Here is a 24235-nt window from a genome sequence, read left to right on the forward strand (position 1 = left end):
AACAAATGATGTTGTATGACAGAGGTGGTGGATCAACAAGTGGTGTATTGGAGTTGAATGTCATGGATGGGTTGGCCCCAGGCAGGTTATTCTCAAAATAGATAGAAGAGATTATCACCACTGAGATAAAGAAGGGGATAGCAGCTCTAAATATACAACTCAGGTGGCCTATGTCAAACTACTAAAGCAGACTAGTTGTAACCTTTGTGGAGGAGCACATAAAACTGGAGCTTGTGAAACACTGGATAACAATGAGTTAGAAGAACTAGAACAAGTGAATTTTGTTAGTAATAACGGGAGGCAGAATAATCCCTACTCTAGTACATACAACCCTGGTTGGAGAAATCATCCAAATTTTTCATGGAGAGATCAGCAAGGTGGATCTCAGGGCCAACAAGGATCTTAAACAAACTAATTCCCACCTAGAAAGGCTGCTTAGGAGAGTGCTATGGAGAAATTAGTGACAACCACAAGTTCTTTCATCGAAGAGTCAAGAGCCATTAAGAAAAATCACTCTGCATCCATAAAGAATCTTGAAACTCAAGTGGGTCAACTTGCTCAACAAATGGCACAAAGAACGACTGGAAGTTTGCTTTGTGACACGATTCCAAATCCGCGAAATAATGTCAATGTCGTAACAACAAAGAGTGGAAAGGTAAGTGAACAAGTACCGCTTAAAGCCAAACAAAGTGTAAGTACTTCAATTTCAACCCACTCAGAGGAAACAGTCACACCGACATTAGTTGAGGAGCACGTCACTCTAGAAAAGGAGGAAGAAACTGTGGTACAAAAAGGGGAATCACTGCCAAAACCAGAAATTCGACTTCCGTTTCCTCAAAGAATAAAAAAGGAAGAAACAGAAAAACATTTCGGCAAGTTCCTTGATGTTTTTAAAAAATTACAGATTAACATTCCTTTTGCAGAGGCGCTAGAACAGATGCCAACATACGCCAAGTTCATCAAGGAGATTATGTCGAAGAAAAGAAAAATCGGCGGTGAAACAGTGATGCTTACCAAAGAATGTAGTGTTATACTACAGAGAAAACTGTCGCCGACGCTCAAGGATCCTGGAAGCTTCTCAATCTCGTGTGCCATTGGAAATAGAACTTGTGGGAAGGCGCTGTGTGATCTTGGGGCTAATGTGAGTCTTATGCCCCTTTCCATATACAAAAACTGGCATTGGAAAAGTCAAAGACACACAGCTGATGCTACAATTTGCGGATCGCTCAATGAAACACTCCTATCGAGTGGTGGAAGATGTGTTGGTTAAAGTGGACAAGTTCATTTTTCCGGTGGATTTCGTGGTACTAGACATGGAGGAAGACAATGACATTCCTTTGATTTTGGGGAGACTGTTCTTAGCAACATGGCGAGCTATGATTGGTGTAGCAGATGGCACCTTAACCTTAAAAGTAAATGAGGAAACCGTCACTTTTAACATTCTGAAAGCCATGGAACACTCAAAAGAAAGAGAAGGGTGCAATCTAATCGAGATCTTAGATGAGATAGTCAACGAAGAAATAGAGCATCAAACACCCAGTTTGCCGTTAGAAAATAGTCAGCGAAGAAATAGAGCATCAAACACCCAGTTTTCCGTTAGAAAAAGTGTTATGCCTACCCCAAGATGTTGTCAAAGAAAGTGAAGATCCAAAGATGAAAGAGGTTTTGGCAATGTTGGAGGCATCACCATCCTACTCCCCCTGTTTTCCTACAAGATGGGAGGAGTTGAAAGGGAATGAAGATAAGCCCTCAGAGAAAAAGACACCACTGGTTGAACTCAAGCAGTTGCCTCTTCATTTGAAATATGTATTCTTAGGTGAAGAAGATAAGAATGCAGCCATAATTAGTGCAAGCTTGAGTGAGTTACAAGAAGAAAAATTGTTGAGAATTCTGCGGAAGCATAAGGGTGCCATCGGTTGGTCCATTGAGGACTTGAAGGGAATAAGTCCGACTTTTTGTATGCACAAAATCCTAATGGAGGACAATCACAAACCGGTAGTACAACCCTAAAGGAGATTGAATACGGCAATGAAAGAAGTGATTAGGGAAGAAGTGGTAAAGCTCCTAGAAGATGGTCTCATTTACCCCATTTCAGACAGTCCTTGGGTGAGTCCCGTCCAAGTTGTACCAAAAAAGGGTGGAACGACCGTCATCACAAATAAAAAGAACGAGCTAATTCCTACACGAACAGTTACATGATAGAGAGCGTGTATTGACTATAGGAGGTTGAACAGCGCCTCGAGGAAAGATCATTTCCCGCTCCCTTTCATTGATCAGATGCTTGAGCGGCTAGCCGGACATGAGTATTACTGCTTCCTAGATGGCTACTCGGGATACAATCAGATAGTTGGGGCACCCGAGGATCACGAGAAAACTGCATTCACATGTCCGTATGGGGTGTTTGCTTATCGGCGAATGTTGTTTGGGTTGTGCAATGCACCTGCCACATTTCAAAGGTGTATGATGTTAATATTCTCTAATATGATTGAAAAAACATATCGAAGTATTTATGGACGACTTTTTTGTCTTTGGTTCATCTTTTGATAACTGTTTGATTAATTTGTCTCTTGTATTAGAAAGGTGTGAAAAATCCAACTTGGTCCTAAATTGGGAAAAATGTCATTTTATGGTACGAGAGAGAATTGTATTAGGTCACCGAATCTCCCACAAGGGGATCGAGGTAGACAAGGCCAAAGTTGAAGTTATTGAAAAACTTCCCCCTCCTACCAACGAAAAAGGCATTAGAAGTTTTTTAGGCCACGTTGGATTTTATAGGAGATTTATAAAAGATTTTTCTAAAATTGCAAAACCACTAGCAAACCTACTTGTGAAAGACACACCTTTCAAATTTAATGAGGATGTTTTGCATGCTTTTAACAGTTTGAAAAATAAGTTGATAACTGCTCACATTATCACTGCACCTGACTGGTCACTACCTTTTGAAATCATGTGTGATGCAAGTGACAGTGCTATTGGGGCAGTCCTGGGACAAAGAAAAGACAAGATGTTGCATGCAATCTACTATGCTAGCCACGTTTTAAATCAGGCCCAACATAACTATGCCACAACTGAAAAAGAATTATTAGCTGTAGTTTATGCTTTTGATAAATTTCGATCTTATTTATTAGGATCGAAAGTTATTGTTTACACTGATCATGTTGCCTTGAGGTATTTGTTTACTAAGCAGTAATCAAAACCAAGGTTACTTATATGGATTCTATTACTACAAGAATTCGACATTGAGATCCGAGATAAGAAGGGATCAGAGAATACTGTAGCAGACCACCTATCTCGATTGGAGAAAGTTGAGGAGGATGAGGACACTAGACCTATTCGAGACCAATTTTCCGATGAGCACATATTCGCTATTGTCATGGCACCTTGGTTCGCCGATTTTGCTAATTTTAAGGTAGGTGAGGCAATTCCATCTGATTTTACGTACCAACAACGAAAGAAGTTTATCCACGATGCCAAATTCTATGTATGGGATGAACCCTTGTACAAAAGAGGAGTGGATGGTTTGTTGCGAATGTGTGTGCCTGAGGAGGAGCAAGAAAAAGTATTGTGGCATTGCCACGACTTTGATTATTGGGGTCATTTCAGTGGTGATTGAACTGCAACAAGAGTTCTCCAATCGGGATTATTTTGGCCTTCATTGTTCAAAGATGCATTCAACTACGTGAAGAAGTGCGATCGATGCCAGTGCACCGTTAATATTTCAAAACGGGATGAGATGCCGCAAAATCCTATATTAGAAGTAGAAGTGTTCGACGTGTGGGGTATTGACTTCATGGGTCCATTCTCATCCTCATATAAAAAAGTTTATATTTTGGTGGCGGTAGATTATGTCTCCAAATGGGTTGAAGCAGTTGCTACTCAAACTAATGATTCGAAATAGGTTATCACATTTCTCAAGAAGAACATATTTTCCCGTTTTGGCGTACCTCGAGCTTTGATTAGTGACGGGGGCACTCACTTTCTAAACCCAAAAATGGAATGCCTTCTAAGGAAATATAATGTGCGTCATAGGGTGGCAACCCCATATCACCCACAAACCAGTGGGCAAATTGAAGTATCCAACAGACAGCTTAAGCAAATTCTTGAAAAAACAGTGAATGCCTCACGAAAAGATTGGTCAACGAAACTTGTTGATGCACTTTGGGCCTACCGAACAGCTTTTAAAACCTCCCTTGGTATGTCTCCGTATCAAATCGTGTATGGTAAAGCCTGTCATTTGTCGCTCGAACTGGAGCATCGAGCATTTTGGGCGACGAAATACTTGAATTTTGACTTGGTTAAGGCAGGCGAATCACGAATTCTTCAACTTCACGAGTTAGAGGAGTTCCAGAATTTCGCATATGAGAACACTAAAATATATAAAGAAAAAACCAAGAAATGGCATGACAACAAAATTAAATTCAAGGAATTCCAAGAAGGAGAGCTGGTTCTTTTATTCAACTCAAGATTGAAGTTGTTTCTAGGAAAACTAAAGTCAAGATGGTCGGGCCCCTTCAAGATAATCAAGGTATTTCCATACAAAGCTGTGGAGTTGAAAGACACACACTCAAATAGAAACTTTAAGGTGAATGGACAAAGGCTCAAATCTTATTTAGGGGCAGAGTCAAAACTTTCGATGGAGTCCATCCATCTGATCAACACTTGAAGAATGGAATGTCAAGCTCAAGAAACTAAACGACCGCTTATTGGGAGGCAACCCAAATTTGTATCCTTTGCACCGTATTTATTTATTGCATTTCATATTCATTTTACTCCATTTACTTCCATTTTTAGTCTCTAATTGCTAGTTCTATTAGTTCTTGATGTTTGGTATGAGCAAGGAATCAAAAGATGTGTTGAGAAGCGATTTTACAGTTCAAAATGACAGAACGCACGCCTGAGGCGCCCCCAGAGCGCTTGAAAACGCGCACATGAAGCGCGCCCGCAACGCTTGAAGCGTTTTTCGCATGGTCTGTCACTGTGAACGCGCGCCTGAAGCGCTTTTCACAGTAATTGTCACTGTGAACGCGCGCCTGAAGCGCTTTTCACGGTGCTGGGTTTTAAAACCCCCATCTTCTCACATAAAACAACCCTCCTTCATTATCACTCTCCAAACCTTCCTCCATTATCATCAAAGGTCAGTGTCCCTCTCTTCATACAATCTCAAGTAAGTCTTCCTCTCCTATCCAACATTCTTTCATCCTCAAGTATGTTTCCCCCAATTTCTAATATCAACTCTTCCTTGTTCATTGATGCATATGGGTTCTTTAAATTCGAATTTATGCTAGTATTAAAAATTGTTCATACATGCATGTTGGTTTTCTGAGATTGAATGTGTGTTAATGTTGCATGTATGTGGTTTGTGCATGTATTTTATGACTGCACTCCAACTGTTTGTTAAAATGACAGAACCACTTTTGCACCTTAAGTACCACAAAATATATATTGCATTCCAACTGTTTGTTAAAATGACACAACCACTTTTGCACCTTAAGGACTACAAAATATATACTGCACACCAACTGTTTGTTAAAATGACATTCAATGTATATGCACTATTATCATTTATAATTTTGTTGACTAACCCAGGGCCAGTTAAGTTGTTATTTATCCAAGGGGGACCATGCTTAAATTAATTATCTCTAACTTGGAATATTTTGAACCCTGGGTGTGAATACTTGTTTTGTAGTACATAATGGCAACCCAACAAAAAGCAAAACGAACTAAGGTCGCAAGTATATCCTGCTCCCAACCGCACAATACATTCTTATTCAAGACCATGGCAACACAAGAGTTTCATGCTAAACTCCCCTTAGTCAAGAAGTTTGTGAGTGAGAAAAACTTTCAGTTGGAAGCAGATGAACTTGTTGACATCCAGGCGATGATTTCGGCCAGAGGATGGGAGAAGCTATCCACATTTGTCGCCACAACAAGCAAGTCATTAGCATTGGAATTCTTCTCCAATGCCTCTGATCTGAAGTCTGACGACTCAGTTCCACATGACCAGTTTGTGAGTTATGTGAGGGGAAAAAGGGTACCCTTCACGCCCCAAGTCATCAATGCAATTTTTGGTCTGCCGAATTATCAGGACTTCCGTTTTCAAGATATGGTGGACCATAGTAGAAAATTAGACACTCAGGAGATCTTACGCATTTTATGCAGACCAGGCACATATTGGTTTTGAAATATGGATGCTCGGTTAGGAAACTGCGCTTAGTGGATCTCAACCCAATTGCAAAAGCATGGAGCACCTTTGTTCATCACACGCTACTACCATGTTTCAATGTGTCAGATATAACATTTCACAGAGCATGCCTACTACTTGTCATCATAAAAGGCGACAGAATCAACGTGGGTGCACTACTAGCTGATGATCTTTGGAGGACAGCGGCTCTTGATCCTCCGACAGGCTACTTCCATCATGCTTCTCTGATAAGCAAACTATGTGAGCAGGTGAGAGTGTTACCTAAACAGGGTGAAGAAATGGTGAAACCTACTACATCAATCATTGCTAAGTGGATAGAAAAACACTTCATGATTCCAGTAGACGACCCTGGTGCCCCACCACCAGTGATGACATCAGAGGAAAACACTGAACCACATCACCACCCTCCACATCCATCACAGATCTCCACTGAGGAAAGATGTGGCAGACTGGAAACTATGATGGAACGATTGATGATTGATCAGCGAGATGGACAAGCTAGAATAGAACTGGGGATGACCAATGTATATCGAGCCTTCGCTTCTTCTCAATAGACACCAGGAGGCATGTTTTATGCTGATCTATTTGCACCTCACCAGTATACTGGCGACCATAGCGGAATAGGAGTAGATGATCTAAACGAGAATCCTTGAATTACTAAACTGAGAGAAGTTTTCTTTCCTTTTTTTACGTTGTTTGTTCTTTTTCTTTTCTTTTTCTCGTTTTCTTTGTTTTATGTTAGTCTATTTTGATTTTCTTTTCCTTATATTTTTTTTCCTTTCACTAAATGTGTACTATGATGAAACAGTTGTAATTACTTGCACTTGATCTTAAAGTTTCTGTTTGGGATTTCGAAAGTTAAATTTTATTTCTTAGATTATGTTATTGCTCAAGTCGACAAGCCTTCCTAATGCGTACATTCTTGATTACTAAATGGTTGTAGAAGGCTAATATGCCATCAATTTTTCAAAAATACAATTTTAACTTTTCCGAAGCATGTTTGGCATTATTTTGATTGTTCATACTCTCTCTTATTATCCTAGTTGTGAGCTTTTGAGCCTAAACACTTAAATTATTTGTTGTGTGATTATCCAGACATCTGTTATTCCTCTAGAACTTGCACTAATTCTGACTTGCATCACTTGTAATTTATACATACATTGAGGCAATTTTGTTTGGTCGTTTAAGCCTTTCTAACTACCCTATGAAAGTTTTACCCTTTGGTAGCCCCTTTGAGCCTTTCCCTTTTATTTCAGTTACTAGCCACATTACAAGCAAAATACTTGACTTTAATTAAATCACCTTACTTGGAGTTAGGTAGAAAAAAAATTTATTGTCTTGGTAAAGTTCTAAGTTTGGGGTTGCTCATGGGATAGCAACCTTTTAAGTTTGGGGTGGTGGTTCTCACAAAAAGAAAAAAAAAATCAGTTTGTGTACTTTGGTAAATGATATCTTCTTGGTTCTTTTGTCAATGTTTGAGAATCTCCAGAATGAAAAGGTGAAGAAAAAAAATGGTAGAATAATTTGGAAATGTATGCCTAACTCCAAGTAGTAAAGCCTACTATCCCAAAATGTCATACCCTTACCTAAGCCCCATTACAACTCGAAAGTCCTCCAAAAATGTATGTGTTTATGGCATTGTAATTGCTAACTAGAATTTTTTCAAGCCTATGGTAGCGTGATGCATGTTCTAGGATTTGAGTGATAAATTCATAACCCTTTCTAAACACTTGATAGAAATTTTGGTGAGATTGTGTGAAGAGAGAGTTGAATTTGATGAATGAATGAATGCTAAGGTGTACAAATCTTGTTGTTTTTTTTAAAACAACCATAGAGCATGATAAATGTTCTACAGTGGCAAGAACTTTCAGAATTGAGTTTGATTTGATTTGAGAAATTGAATTTAAGTGTGTTTTTAACTGTACCAAATCTGAACTTAATTGTTGCTTGGGGACAAGCAATAGATTAAGTTTGGGGTTGTGATGACTTTTCATCATATGCATATTTTTCCACTGTTTCAGTCTTATTTATCTTCAATCATTAGTTAAAAAAGATTTATTTTATATATTTTGTTGATTTTTGTTCTTTGAGTTAATAAAACGTTTTGTGTTTTTATTTCATTGATTAAGTAGGAATTTTTCGTAATTTTACATTGCGTTTTGTTTTAGTGCAGTGCTGAATTTTGGGGAGAAATCAACATGACCTATGTAGAGTATTTTAGCCATATCTGGAGTTGTAGATATCCAATTGGAGTCAAACCAAGTGCAAATGAAAGCTACGATTCATAGATACAACTTTCATGAAGACACCAAACCAAATTCAGACTCAAAAGATGAGAAAAATGCAATATACGTCGGACAGCAGATGATGTGCGCCTAAAGCGCACCAAATGCGCCTGAGGCGCGTTGCCAGCCGAACCAGTAACACTGTTCAGGCGCCTGGAGCGAGTTTTCTGCGCCTGATGCGTATTTCCGAACCAGTAACACTGTTCAGGCGCCTGGAGCGCCTTTCCTGCGCCTGGGGCGCGCGACGCGCATCAGCATTCATAAAAACGCAATTTTTCACTATTTTAGGGATCTTTTTTACTTTTGGGAAGTTGGGAGACTTGTGCCCTAGCATAGAAACTCAAAGACGGCCGTTTCTAACATCATTGGAGCAGTTTTATCAAGAATCATTCATGAATCCTTCTTGTAATTCTTCTCTAATCTCTATCTCTTTTATCTCTGTCAGGAGTAACTAAACCCTATTTGTTAGGGATGAGTGTAACAAGATGAAACCCTTATTTTTATGATTTGATTTCTAGTTATACGAATGAGTTTATTGAATAATTTTTCTCATCTCTGTGCTTAATTCTTTTTATTGCTTGATCAACATTAAAATGTTCTACGATTTGTATTTTGAAACAAAAGTGGACTTTACGAATGCTTGAGATGAGAAATTCATGAATTTGTAGTCTAGACATAGGTGTAGGTCATGAAACCAATTAAATTAGTTGCAAAGCAATAATTTACAAGAGAATTTCTATACAGTAATACTTAATTCTAATCTTAAATTTACTAAGGAATTAGGGGTTACTTTGGAATTAAAGGTTTTGTCACTAAGACATTAGGGCAAGAATAATAAAGAGAATTCGGTAATATTTAATAAAGGAATTCAATAACTAGGATCAAATTTGACACCAAGGTTGGATTCGAAGTGAAACTCATCCCTGATATTTTTCTCAATTTATTAATGATCAATTTTACTAATGTTGTCAATTTTAAATATTATTTCAATCAACTTGGGAACTTTTTGTTCAATTTTAGTAACTAAATATAATTCAATAGTAAAACGCAATCCTTGAGTTCGACACTTGGTACTACCGTTTTATTATTACTTGCAACGATTCAGTACACTTGCTGAAACGCTATCACATACTCTCATTCCCCACTGTGGAAGTCACGAGTATGTCTCTGCCAACGACGCCATACTCATCTATCATCTCCTCAACTGTAAGCATTTAAACCTTCCTTGTGTGATCATCGAACACATGATTTGTGCTGCTACCAAAGACTACAAGAAAAATATTGTTCCTTATGGAATGATATTGACTAAAGTCTTAGGTATTTTAAAGTTCCCCTCTCATCTGAAAAATCACTCATCAAACTCTCCAAATTTTCCACTAAGAATCTGTCTCATATGCGCAACCACTTTCTGCTCAACCCACAACAACAACATCTTCCTTTCCAACATCATTGAAAAGAAAACAGTCTGCTCGACAAAGGACTGCCACAAACCCTATTCCCTTCTCACCTTCATCATCTGATCAATCAGGAGATGCAACTCCAGAACATTCTCCATCAAACCGAGAAAGTTCTCCGGAACATTCTCCACAGAAACCAGAACATTCTCCAGACAAAATTTCACCTTCATCAACATTCTCTGTTTTTCCTCAACCATCCACCTTATCCTCCACTGACTTCCTCTCATATTCTCAAATTCTTCACTCTCCACCTCATGACTTTTGAACAATGCTACCTAATCCACATATAAGTGCCATGTCACCAGTGTTTGTGTCCCCACAAAATACAAGTTCCTCCATTTTTGGTATTAGCCAATTTTTTAACTTTCCAGAAGCTGTTGGCCCGTCTAGTAAACCACCCACATCATCTGGACCTCTCCCGTCCTTGGCTACCTCATTTGGAATTGTTCCCTCCATCTCCGATTCCACTATTCCATCCAACACTGTTGTTACTACCACCTCTCAACCAATTACTCACATTCATACTTCTCCTCGCATGGCTGAACCTTCAAACTCTGATATTATGGCTGTTCTTCTGACCATAATGGCACGACAGCTTCAGCAAGATCAAGAGACTCATCTGTTGAGAACTTGGTTCACATAACAACTGGCTCCCAAGCTGGGAATCGCACCACCTCCACTTCTTCCTATTCCTCCTCTACAAGTTCCTAACCCAGGAAAATCTTCCTCATCTGAAGGATCCTCTCTCTCGCATCTTAGTTGTTTTTCCTTCTACCTTTTTGTGTAACAAAGGGGGAGAATTAAGTTAGTTTTTAATCTGGTTTAGAATCTTTTTGTATCTAGGATTCTATGCATATGCTTCAAAGCAATAGAATATTATGTACTTCTGTTCAAATTAAATGAAAACCAGTTTATATCATATGTGTGTTTAAAATTATGTCAAATCACTTACTGCATAAATTGAGGGGGAGCTTTTAAGCTCTTCAATACTTGATATTAGAATCAGAATTAAAATCTAAATTAACATGTTTTTCATCATCAAAAAATGGGAGATTGTTGAGACAAACTCTATATATAAAGTTTTGATGAAAATAAACAAATGTTAATTAAGATAGTTAATTATGATTCTAAAATGTTATGTTAATTTAACTTGTGCTTTTGAGTGAATTTAATTAAAGAACAGAATCAAGCAAAGCAAAGAAAAACAACTCAAAACTGAAACAAGATCATTCTGGACAAAACGGAGAATGATCTCCAGACTCAAGATTGATTGTCACAGCATCTTGACCAATCAATCTCCACCATTTTAACAAAGCCTTTGCCTCTGAATTTTATACCAATATCATCAGTACATGGCAAGGAACAAATAGGATTCATCCCAGTACAAGAAGGTTCTCAACTCATTAAAATAAAAGGACTCGAAACAAACCAGTTGAAACAGTTTGAAACCACTTAAATCAAATGTCAAGAAAGCTCGATCAACCTTGATATATGTTAAGACATTACGAAGACATCCAGAAAGATCAAAACAGGAACTCCAGATTGATCATCAAATCTCCAGAAAGATCAAATTGACAGATCAAGATTGATAATCAATCTCTGTTTTCTGCAGAATTACAGGAGTGCTCTGTTTACTTTTGCAATGACTTATAATCTTTCTCAAAACTATTTTGGCTAGATTCAAGGCTCTAGATCCAAGTTGTAGCATCAAAGATTAAGTGAGAAGCTTCAAATGCCCTTAAACTAGAAGACAAAAGTGATTAAGGAAGGCTGTAACAGACTCAGTCAAATCAGTTTTAACTTATTTAAAGGCTGGATTATTTTTATTCTCATATATTGGTTTTGGTCAAAAGTAATAGAGCACTACCAACAGCTCTTTTTGACCCTTATTAACTGCTTCTAAACGCCTATAAAAGGAAGGCCAATATCCAGAAATTAAGCATGAAATTCAAGTGCTATCAATTTCCATAATCATTCACATTTACATACTTGAAGTTCTCAATTTTCACAAAGAAGAAGCAGTTCTAAATTCCAACATCAGATTGCGTGATTACTACTGATTTCTTTGTAAAGAATCAAATTTCAAACAAGAGTTGAGAAATCTCAGATATCAAAAAACAATCGTATTGTAAAAACTCAAACTATAAGAGTTATATTATAGTTTGTGTAGATTGTATTAAATCCTATCAAAGTTAGATAGGTGTTGCATTTACTTTCTAGGTGGAAAGTAATAGAGATTGAAACTGATCAAGGTTGATCTGAACTAGGTGCTGTAAAATCAAGAAGGTTCTTTGTTTTAAACACTTAGTGGAAAAACTCACAGTGTGAGGACTGGACGTAGCCCGAGTTGGGTGAACCAGGATATATCTTTGTGTGGTATTCTTTATCTTATCTCTTTATTTATTAAGCTTGATTGATCAACTAAGATAAAACACAAACTTGTTGAGACAAAATCTCTCTCAATTGGTTTTAATGATAACAAAATTAATTAAAGATTATGATTATGCTTAATGACTAATCTGTGCTTTTGAGTGTATTTATATAAGTAAACAGGTTATCATTCATTAAGGAAAAAGAAGAAAAATTCTGAGTTAAATGCTAAGTATGAAAGTGCCGAGGATGGCCTCACGAGCTGGAGAAAACTGCAGTTATGCATCCTCACGGTTTTGAAGTTTTTAAACAAAGGCATAAAAGTAGTAAAGAATGAATTATTTGAATTCATTCAACAAGGGCAGAAAAGTATTAAAGAATGAGTTGTTTGATTCATTCAATAAAGGCAAAATACTATTAAAAATTGTTTAAAGAAAGGCCTTTGAAGAAAAGTTGGAAGAGAAAGGTACAAGGAATGATGATAGCATGTGCCCATAGTCAATATCTTGAAAAGCCTTCCAAGACATCATGAAAGCAACTTATCATGATAGGCAAAAAGGCTATATGTACCATTATGTGATTAAATAAGATTATAAAGTCAATCTTCAAAACAGGCAACAACAAACAAGCCTTATATACTTGATCACATGTCGTAAAGCAAGGAAAGAAGAAAGGAGGCATCACGTGAAGCCTTCACAAAGCCTTAAAGAAAGGAATAAAAAAGGACATCACATGTCTTACAAGGAATTAAATGGAGGAAAGAGAAAAAAGGTCACATGTGAACTTTGTGAAGCTTTATGAAGCCATTGAAGAAAGAGAATGAAAAGGACTCCACATCATAGTCAAACATTAAAGAAAGGAAAAAGAAAAGGACAACACATGTTCTCAAAAGCCAAGAAAACAGTACCTCGTACTTGAACAAGGAATGCATATTTTCAAATGTGCTGAATGGCATTTTCGTAAATATGAAGAAAAGCCTTGGCATTTCACAAATGAATTTTCCAACGGTCACAAAGGCTTGGCTTATGAAATGAACATCACAAGAACTCTATAAATGGCAGCAAGTTGATCTTCATCAACAACACAACACATTGCATTAAAAAAGATCATTGATCTTAAAGCTTTCAAGAAGCAATACATTATATCTTCATACTCTCTACAAATCCTACATTAGATCTTTGTTTATCTTTTGAGAAAGTATTTAGAATCAATCACTCTCTTATCACACTGTAATTTCCAAGTGAGGTACACTGGAAAATATTTGAAATCTGATTGTAAGCTTGGTGAAGCTTGAGAATACACAAGTTGTAATCATCCTCGGTCAGAGGTTGATCTGTTTGAAGAATAGTGAAATCTCACAAGGGTGTGAGGACTGGAAGTAGCCATCTTTGGGTGAACCAGTATAAAAACAGTGTGTGTCAATCTTATATTTCTTCTTAACTCTTTAACTCGTTTTGAATTTGAAAGTTTTGAAAACCCATCCTCGGGCGTGCCATCCTCAGCAAGAGGATAGTTTTTAAAACACTTGAAAACTATTTTTAAACAGCAAAATCCCTATTCAACCCCCCTTCTAGTGATATTTAGCTACATCAAAACTGATTTTCTGTTTTGTAAGCTAACCAAGAACGTTCTCCGTTTTATAATAAAAACCAAGAACATTCTTCGTTTTATGTTTTCTTAACCAAGATCATCCTTGAGTCAAAACTTGAGTTTATTTCAGGAATTTTTAAAAAGATATATTTACAATTCAAACCCCCCTTTCCTTGTAAATCGACATTGCTACTTCAATAATTTTGCATTGTTTATAAGGTCCACCACCTATGGTCGCATTATACTTTTTCCGTATGTTGATGATATAATTATTACAGGTGATGATGTTAGTGGAATCAATGAGTTGAAATTGCAGTTAGCCAATCAGTTTGAGATGAAAGACTTGGGAAATCTTCGCTATTTTTTGGGGATTAAAGTTGCTTACTCTCCTAGAGGCTACCTTCTTTCTCAATCCTAGTACATTGCCAACATTCTTGACCAGACTCGTCTTTCTGATACTAGAGCAGCAAATACTCATCTTTAGTTGAATGTGAAATATGCTCCATCTGATGGTGTTTCTTTACCAGATCCCACTTTGTATCGTACTTTGGTTGGCAGCTTAGTGTATCTTACGATTATTAGACCTGACATTTATTATTTGTTCATGTTGTTAGTCAGTTTGTTGTCTCTCCCACTATAGTACATTGGGCAACAATTCTTCCTATTTTTCATTATCTTTGAGGAACTCAATTTCAAAGCATTCTCTTTCCATCGTCATCCTCATTGGAGTTACGTGCTTATTCTGATGTTAATTGGGTTGGTGACACCATAAATTGTAAATCCACCACAGGATTTTGTATCTTTCTTGGAGACTCTCTCATTTCTTGGAAGAGTGAGAACCTTGATGTTCTCTCTCGCTCTTCTACAGAAGTTGAGTACCGTGCTATGGCATCCACTACTGCTGAAATAATTTGGTTGCATTGACTTTTGTCTGATATGGGTATCTCTCTTTCTATGTGATACCCTAAACCCCAAAATAATATATATAATAATTTATATTATATTTCTATAAAATTTGCAGTAGATAAATAAAAATATGTTTCCAAGAAAATAAGAACTTTTATTTTTAACTTAGGATATCACGTTTCTCAAAAATCAAAAGGAACACTTTAAACTTATTTTCTCCATTAACATAGTGTAATCTCAATAAGCTTGATTTAAGTATTATTACTTGATTTAATTTAAAAACTTACTAGTACTTCTTAGATATTCATACAAAAATTCATTTCAAATTAAATAAGTAAAATAAAAATTTAAGCCTTTATTCCCGGTATCACCTATCAGAGGGTGGTTTCTCCCAAACTTGAACTTCAAGATTCATTAACCTGTAATAATTGCGATTTCGCAAACGCATGGCCAAGTCAGTCAACCACAAACAACGAAGGAGATGAGTTTCGAAATCATGATGAAAGTATAATACAAGTAAGAAGAACACGCAAACAATCATAATAGAACTATATCATTACACAAACATTCCATCAAGAAAATATCACATTAAAAAGTCAAAATCACTCAAGGAAAATCAATAAATTTCATTATAACATCAAATCATCTAAGAGAAATTATCACCACACATGATACATATTAATCACAACAAAACAATCACAATAAAATGCAATGATATGCATGAGCTTAGACTCTACTTCACAATGTAGTACCATTCTAACTCTGAAGTATTTGGTTATGAGGCTTGATACTATGCCACCATATCGGTGGACGGACAATTCAAATTGACCATGTCCTCACAGATCCCCTCAACTCAACCCGAGACACATATACGTGACAGTCGAGCTAAAAGTGTGTTGCGTGGTAGCTCCCGATATTTGGAGTGCTACCTCCAAGTCACCTAGGAATTTCCCACCCGAATATCTCTAAGGTCTAACAATCTTGCCTTAAGGCTTGACAGAAGATCACCATAACCAGGCTCATTCAGTTGTATTTCCCCAGAATCACTAGGCTTGTCATGCCCTACCTATATGATGACAAAATAATCTTCACTTCACAAATTCTCAATATTTATTTTCTCCCCTCGTTGGCCTATGATACTTCATTAAGACTGTCATCTCAAACACAAATTGGAATGACAATTATTTCATCAACTATGGGGTTACTTCAATATTCTCATACAAATTCACAACATCACTATCATTAATTATATCTCATCACATAAACTCATTACAAATTTATAGCATCACTATCATCAATCGTACATCATCACATAGGCTTGTCACAAATTTATAACATCATTATTATTAATTATACATCATCATAATCACATAAAGTTATCAAAATGAATTCACTTTTTATTATCACATCATATAAACACGTCTAATCAAACATGTACATAAAATTCATTCGACATCCAATATCACAATAATATCAAATATCTCACATTTAATAAAAATAAATCAAACATCACAGTAATATAAAATACCACACATTTAACAAAATTAAATCAATCAACACCTTATAAATATTTCTATTTCATATTTTAATCTCACAATTCCTATATTTTTACATTAATCAATTTATCACTCAAAGGGCTAATGTCGTACATAGCGAGCCCCGAATGAATCGTTGGGAAATACGGTTTTCCTGTTCATCTTATATTATATTATACTCATGAATTCAAAAGTTCTCTCACCCCTTATCTTATTTCGACGCTTTCACACACAAATATGATTCCACGAGCAAACAGTCTTTGTTCATTGACTCTTGTTCTTCAATCGATCTAACTCGACAATTTATGGATAAACGTTAAAAATAAATTATGAGAACATACTCTAAAAACTAAATTCAAAATTAGGTCAAGAAAAATTACCATAAATCGTAAAACCAATCAGTGGATAATATAGCCGCTTTTCACACGGTCGTTTTGGCGTTGGTTTTACTCAAATCGGACTTACGGTGAAGGAGAACGGTGCAAAATAACGAATTCTACAAACGGAGAAGTCGGGTATTTTAGAGAGAAATTGAGGTTGTTAAAAATCTGAAAAAATATGTTTAATTGAAGAGTTAAATGAATGAAATAATATACTCAAATTTGGGCAAAAATGGAGAAAGTTTTCTGGTATGAAACGATAGGTTATTGTTGTGTTTTCTCTTTGGTTTTACAACTTTCCTTCCAACTCCCTTCCTTTTTTTGTTTGTTTTATTTTATTAACAATTAGGGTTAATCAAATCCATTGGTCCCTTTATTTATGTTTTTGTTTTACTATTATTATTTTTATTTTGCTAAAATAAAATTAATAATTACTTAATCTCCTTTTTAATATTATTCTTGGAAATATATTTTTATTTATCCATTGCAAAGTTTTTATTTTCTTGGAAATATGATATAATTTATTATATATACTATTTTAGGGTTTAAAGTGTCACGTTAGTGGTATCAGAGCAGGTCTGTCCAATCAGACCGAGTGAGTTATGTATAAGTTGTCTTAGTCAATTGTCAACCTTGAGCCAATTATTTTTACTTGTGTTCCCTATTAAATGCTAAAAAGCCTAGTTAATTGTCAACCTTGAGCCAATTATGTTTATCTGTGTTACCTGTTAAGTACTTGAACACTTATATGTTAATCTTGTGTTAAGTGCGATCTATTTTTCCATTACAATGCATGATTTTTGAAAGATGATTGTTAATTGTTAAATACTTGCTTATTCTGGTTATGTTGTGGATTCTCTTATTTTTGAAGATAATTGTTAACTTTAATTACTTACTCGTTCTGGTTGTGTTATGTATTTGTGGAGATTTGAGTTAATTTGAATTGTTGACATGATTAACTTAATTACCTTTTGATTGGATTTGTGGCTTGTGGTTCTAACTTTGATTTGTGGCTCTTTTGTTATAGTGGATAGTTAGAATTTCTTTTTTTTATTGACTAACTATATGTTTGAAACTATTAATTTAATTGAGGTAATACTAATTATTGATTGATTGATGTCTTTGGTGTTGTAACATGATTATTAAAGTTTTGATCTGGTTAATGAAGTCAAATTAATTGAGAACTTTTATTCAAATAAAAAAAATATTCAAATAAAAAGATGGCTTAAATGATTTATTTTAAAATACGAATTGAAGTATTTCATCTACTTTCTACAACTTTTATTAGATAATGAATTTTCAAAAACTGATTATAATGAAAAGCAATTTTGATTTGCTATTCATACAAATAACTTTTGTAAGATATTGTTTTTTAAATGTAATTTTTATCATATTAAAATCTACAATAATGAGTATCTAAGTTATTAAATGACAAAATTCCCTTTTTAAATGGTAACAAATAAATCTAAAAAATATTTATTATTTTTATAAATTTTCATAAAAAATATTTTAAAAATATAAAATCAAAATTAATTTTTTAAAATGTTAAACAAATAGACATATTAATGATCCTATTCTAAATATCCTATGTAATATTTTTAAAGCATTTTCATTTAAAATTTAAACAATTATGACTTGCAAAAATAATGTAATTTTCTATATTTTTTTCGTAAATAAAACCAAAAACAATGTTACCTTGATTTACAATTTTTGTTATAATATTTTTTTTTTAAAGAATTTAAAAAAAAAATATTCAAATAAAAAGTTGGCTTAAATAATTTATTTTAAAATACGAATTGAAGTATTTCATCTACTTTCTACAACTTTTATTGGATAATGAATTTTCAAAAACTGATTATAATGAAAAGCAATTTTGATTTGCTATTCATACAAATAACTTTTGTAAGATATTGTTTTTTAAATATAATTTTATCATGTTAAAATCTACAATAATGAGTATCTAAGTTATTAAATGACAAAATTCCATTTTTAAATGGTAACAAATAAATCTAAAAAATCTTTATTATTTTTATAAATTTTCATAAAAAATATTTTTTTAAATATAAAATCAAAATTAATTTTTTAAAATGTTAAACAAATAGACATATTAACTATCCTATTCTAAATATGCCATGTATATTTTTTTTTAAAGCATTTTCATTTAAAATTTAAACGATTATGACTTGCAAAAATAATGTAATTTTAGAGTATTTTTTTCATAAATAAAACCAAAAACAATGTTACCATGATTTACAATTTTTTATTTTTTTCTAAAATAACATTGACTTATAATTAAACAAACAAAATTTGAAGAATTGATTCCCCTCCAAAGTCTCACTTTCAGTTATATTGATCCACAATAAATGTATTTTTGCAAACAAGGAGAAGGAAATTGGGTGAACACGTATTGAGTTTGACGTTGTGATTTTGGGAAAATATTGTTATAAATTTTACATATATTTTAAAGTTTTAAATAAAATATTTTTATATATTAAATAAGAAACATAAAAAATATATTTTATAATTCTAAATATTATTAACTTATTTTAATTGTGGTAATTTTAAATTTAGTGCAACACTTCTTTTTCTGAAACCTACTACTTTCATTATTCACTTTTTTTTGTCTCATTATTTTGTATTTCAGTAGTTAACGAGATATATGTTAAATAAATGATTATTGATTTATATTTTAGTGTTTAATAGAGTATTGAAAGTGATTAAATATAAAATTATTCATGTGTCACACAAAAATATCTCAACTATCAAATTAAAAAATAACAAAAAAGTTAGAGAAACAAAATTTGTTCATCATATAAAGACAAAGAACAATAATAGGATATCTAATATTGTGTCAATTTTGGTGTTCATTTTTTTTTTTTAATTATCAAATTCACATCAATGACATAAATTTTATCATCTCTACGTGATGTATTATTCTTATCTAGCTCTTAATTCTATTATTACTCTTAATTTTAAATTTAGAAAAGATATTTCAATTAGAGATAATGACTTATAATTTCTTCATTAGTATACTAATAAATAGAGTTACAGAATTTAATGTTGTTCTTAATCTTATAAAAAAAAGTTATAGAGGCAATATTTTTATTAAAACTTAGATAAGCACTTTAATTATAAGAAGAAATAAACAAATCATAATAATGGAGGGATAAACAAACATAAAAATCTATCACCAAGATATTTATCCATAAAAAAAATTAAATAAATAGTCTTGATATGTTTCTCATAATTTTTTTTATTCAATTTGAAGTTGTGATGATCCGTTATATAAAACCATATAGAAACTATTAAAAAAAATTTGTTAAAGTTTTTTTAGAATAGTAGAAGATTATTTGGTGATTGTACACTTTAATAAAATTTACTTTTTTAAAAAAATATTCCTTTTAAAAAATAATTTTTAGGAGAAATCATTCAAATATTTTATTTTAAACAGTTTTTATATTTATATTCAAATTCTAATTTTTTTTAAAGGCGGTAACAAATAGAGGAATGTTAAGTAATTATATTTTTTTTAAATAATTGTTTAGGATTTAATCTTAACAAACGTTCATACATTAATTGAAGGTTGGATTTGACTTTTAAAGAATTATTAACTTGAAATTACTTATATTCAATTTTTATTTATTATGTTTAAAGTTTGTTGTTGAAATCAATCATAAAAGTTTGTTGATTGTCGATATTATTATTATTATTATTATTATTATTATTATTATTATTATTATTATTATTATATTATCAGTTTCAACAACAAATTTTTAGGATAAGATAGCACACTTAGGTTGAAGGAGTAATTCATAGTTCATGTATGCATTTGTCCAGTATACATTATAACACTTTTCCAGTGGCCCAAACAATCGAAGAGTTTAAGTGGATTTATAACTCTTAATAAGATTTTGTCAGAAAAAAATTTAAGATATCGCTCAATACATCCTAACAATTTTTATCTGTCAAAATTTTCTTCAATCCAAAAATTTGTATTTTTGAAATTTAGGTAATAATATGATAAGAGAGAAAAATAATCGTGAGAAGGATATTAAATTTTTTTTTCAACAATTACCGTTGGACAACAAAATTTTGTTCAATCAATCAAATAATATATCAATTAATATCGGTGCAAACTTTTGATAAAATTTTATTCATTACATGTTTTTTAAATTTAATCATTAAATTGAAGACTATACAATTTATATCATGTAAAAAAAAATTAATTAAATAAAGAATCAGGATGAAACAAGATATATCAAATTTTGATAATCAATTAAATAAAAATATATCAAATTGTAGGCTAAAAATATTCCAATTATAAATGAAATAATTTAAATGAAAGACTCAAACATGAAGAAAAGAGGCACAAAAATTTTAAATATGCATTATATACAGGTATACAAAATAAAGATTGATAAAATATAAATAAAATAATATAAATGTAATGCTAAATTTGATAAAACATATTTAAACCTTACAAATTTAATGACATTATCTATTTTTTCGAACCCATTGATTTAGTTAAGAATATACTATATTTAATAGGGATAGTTATATTTATTTTAATTGACTAAAAAATATGTTTGTCAATAATTATCAACAATTAAAGGTAGAAATATGTTAACTTATGTCGAACTAGACTTTACAAGGTTTAATTTTGGTCTTTTAAAAATATTCATGATGTAAGTCTGACATGTGACACGTCGCAAGCTTAAATATTTTTTAAGATTGAGTCTAATCTTGACGGAGGTATGGTCTCTTAGACTACTTCAATGCCTATTTTATTTTAACATTTTTAAATAGGCAAATAAGTTAATATATCAATGAAATTAAGTTATATTTTGATATAGTATATTCTTAATATTCTAAATATTGTAGGAATCATTCTAATAATATTCTAAATATTTGTGAAAAACAATTCAAAAAGTTAAATATTATACGTTGATTTAAAAGTATAAATTAAAATTATTGACAAAAAATATTTTAGAAACCCTTGTTTAAAAAAAATAGAAAGATAAAAAATAAAATAAGATATAATTAGGAAAACAAAAACATTATTTTTTAACTTAAGAACTTATTTAATGTGACACCCTAGATCCCAAAATCATATATATAATAATTTATACTAGATTTTTTTTTGAGTCAAATTTGCAGCGGATAATAAAAATATGTTTCCAAGAAAATAAAATCTTTTGTAACTAATTTAGGATATCACGTTTCTCAAAGTACACATCGAACAATTCAAACTTTATTACTCAATTAAAATAATTTAATCTCAATGAACTTGATTTAACTATAAATTCTTATTTTAATTACAAAAACTTACTAGTACTAATGTTTTCATATAAAAAGTCATTGGTAATTACATACTAAAATATAAATTACAACTCTAAATTCCCGGTATCACCTATCAGAGCGGGGTTTCTCCAAAACTTGAACTTCAAGACTCATTAACCTGTAATAACTGCGATTTCGCAAATGTAGGGTCAAGCCAGTCAAACACAAACAACGAAGGAGGTGAGTTTTTAAATCATGTTAATAATATAATATAAGTAAGAAGAACACACAAACAATCATAATACACTGTATCATAACACAAACATTCTTCAAGGAAAAATATCACATTATAAAGTTAAAACCACTCAAGTAAAACCAATGCATTTCACTATAACATCAAATCATCTAAGAGAAATTATTATCACACACGATACCTATTAATCACAACAAAACAATCACAAGAAAATGCAATGCAATGCATGAGCTTATATTCTACTTCACAATGTGGTACCATTCTAACTCTAAAGTACTTGGTTAGGAGGCTTTATACTATGCCACCATCTTGGTGGACGGACAATTCAAATTGGCCCTGTGCTCATAGATCCCCTCAACTCAACCCGAGACACATATATGTGACAGTCGAGGTAAACGTGTGTTGCATGGTAGCTCCCGACATTTGGAGTGCTACCTCCAAGTCCCTTATGAATTCCCCACCCGAATACCTCCAAGGTCTAACGATCTTGCCTTAAGGCTCAATAGCAGACTGCCACGATCAGACTCATTCAGTTGTACTTCCCCAGAATCACTAGGCTTGTCAGAACCTACCTATAGACAAAATAATCTCCACTTCACAAATTCTCAATATTTATTTTCTCCCCTCGTTAGCTTAGACTACTCCATTAAGAGCATCATTTTTAGGAATCATCATTATCTCATCAACCATGGGTACTTCAATATTCTCATCACAATTTTATAACATCATTAATCATACATAATCATGAACATCATATAAAGTCATCACAATTTCATAACATCACTATCATCAATCAAACATCATCATTATCATCACATAAACATATGTCATAAATGCATCCATCTTTTATTATCACATCACATAAATTTATCTATTCAAACATATGCACAGAATTTCATTCAACATCCAACATCACAACAGTATCAAATATCAAATACCACACAATTATTCAAAATTAAATCAATCAACATCTTATAAACATTTCTAATTTACATTTTAATATCACAATCCCAATATTTTCATTAATTTATCTCTCAAAGCACTACTGTTGTATGTAGCGAACCCCGAATGAATTGTTGGGAAATATAGTTTTCCCGTTCATCTCACAATATATTATACTCATGAATTCAAATGCTCTTTCACCTCTTACCTTATTTAGACGTTTTCTCAAACACAGAAATCAATGGAAATTTTCAACAACAACTGCAGATCGACAATGTACAGCAAGCGAATCCGGATAAACGACGAGTTCACAAAATCGTTTAGACGTGACTAATAAATTATGTGGAGCATAAAAATCAATGTTAAATAATTAATAATAATTTTAGGAACAAAATTGGAGTCAAAACCATGAGAAAAAACTGCAGAAAAAGTCTCACCGACTTGTTGGAGCGCCGGAAGGGTCAAACGTCAACTTCACCAAAAAATACAAATGAGTAGTGCTTCTTCAAGGTTTCGGCGAGAGGAACCCAAAAACAGTGTCAGTTTTCTGATACGACAAACATGGTGATCGGAATCGGCCAAAAACAACTCGCCTATGGAAAGTAACACAGCAGTTTCTGATGAAACGGGGCTACAATCGATAAAATTGATGCCAAAAATGGATTCAGTGGTCGATTTTGTGTGGGATAAAGGTTGGGACCGTTTCAAAATGGCAAAGAATTGATGGGACGAATTTGAGAGGAAAAGGGTGTTATGTACATGCCTGTTGTGTTCTGTTTTTATTTTTTTGTTCTTTTTGTTTTTAATTGCAGATTGAGGGGTGTAGATGGCAGATGTACATGTGCAAGAGTAAAACAGTCTGTAAGACCCAACACAGAGGAGTTGAGGCAGAAATGGGATGTAATGAACAATTCGCAGGTGTAGAAAAGAAAATCACAACCAGCCCAATTTAATGTGCAAATGTAGAAAATAAGGGTGTAAATAGTCGTCTGATCCAAAAATTCATTTTTTAGTATTTCTAAAAGTCCTTAATAA

The 24235-nt window shown here is 33.1% G+C and overlaps 1 protein-coding gene across 1 annotated transcript; it reads left to right on the forward strand.

The window, feature by feature from the left end:
• The first annotated feature begins 565 nt into the window (after nucleotides 1-565).
• Nucleotides 566-3898, forward strand: LOC140919714 (uncharacterized). Its single transcript, XM_073366328.1, has 8 exons — nucleotides 566-784; nucleotides 938-1022; nucleotides 1625-1957; nucleotides 2096-2190; nucleotides 2278-2456; nucleotides 2881-3088; nucleotides 3245-3559; nucleotides 3686-3898. Exons 1-8 carry the CDS (start codon nucleotides 566-568, stop codon nucleotides 3896-3898), a joined length of 1647 nt encoding a protein of 548 aa, XP_073222429.1.
• The last annotated feature ends 20337 nt before the right edge of the window (nucleotides 3899-24235 follow it).

This window comes from Cicer arietinum, chromosome 3, assembly GCF_000331145.2.
Source record: "Cicer arietinum cultivar CDC Frontier isolate Library 1 chromosome 3, Cicar.CDCFrontier_v2.0, whole genome shotgun sequence".
NCBI lineage: Eukaryota > Viridiplantae > Streptophyta > Magnoliopsida > Fabales > Fabaceae > Cicer > Cicer arietinum.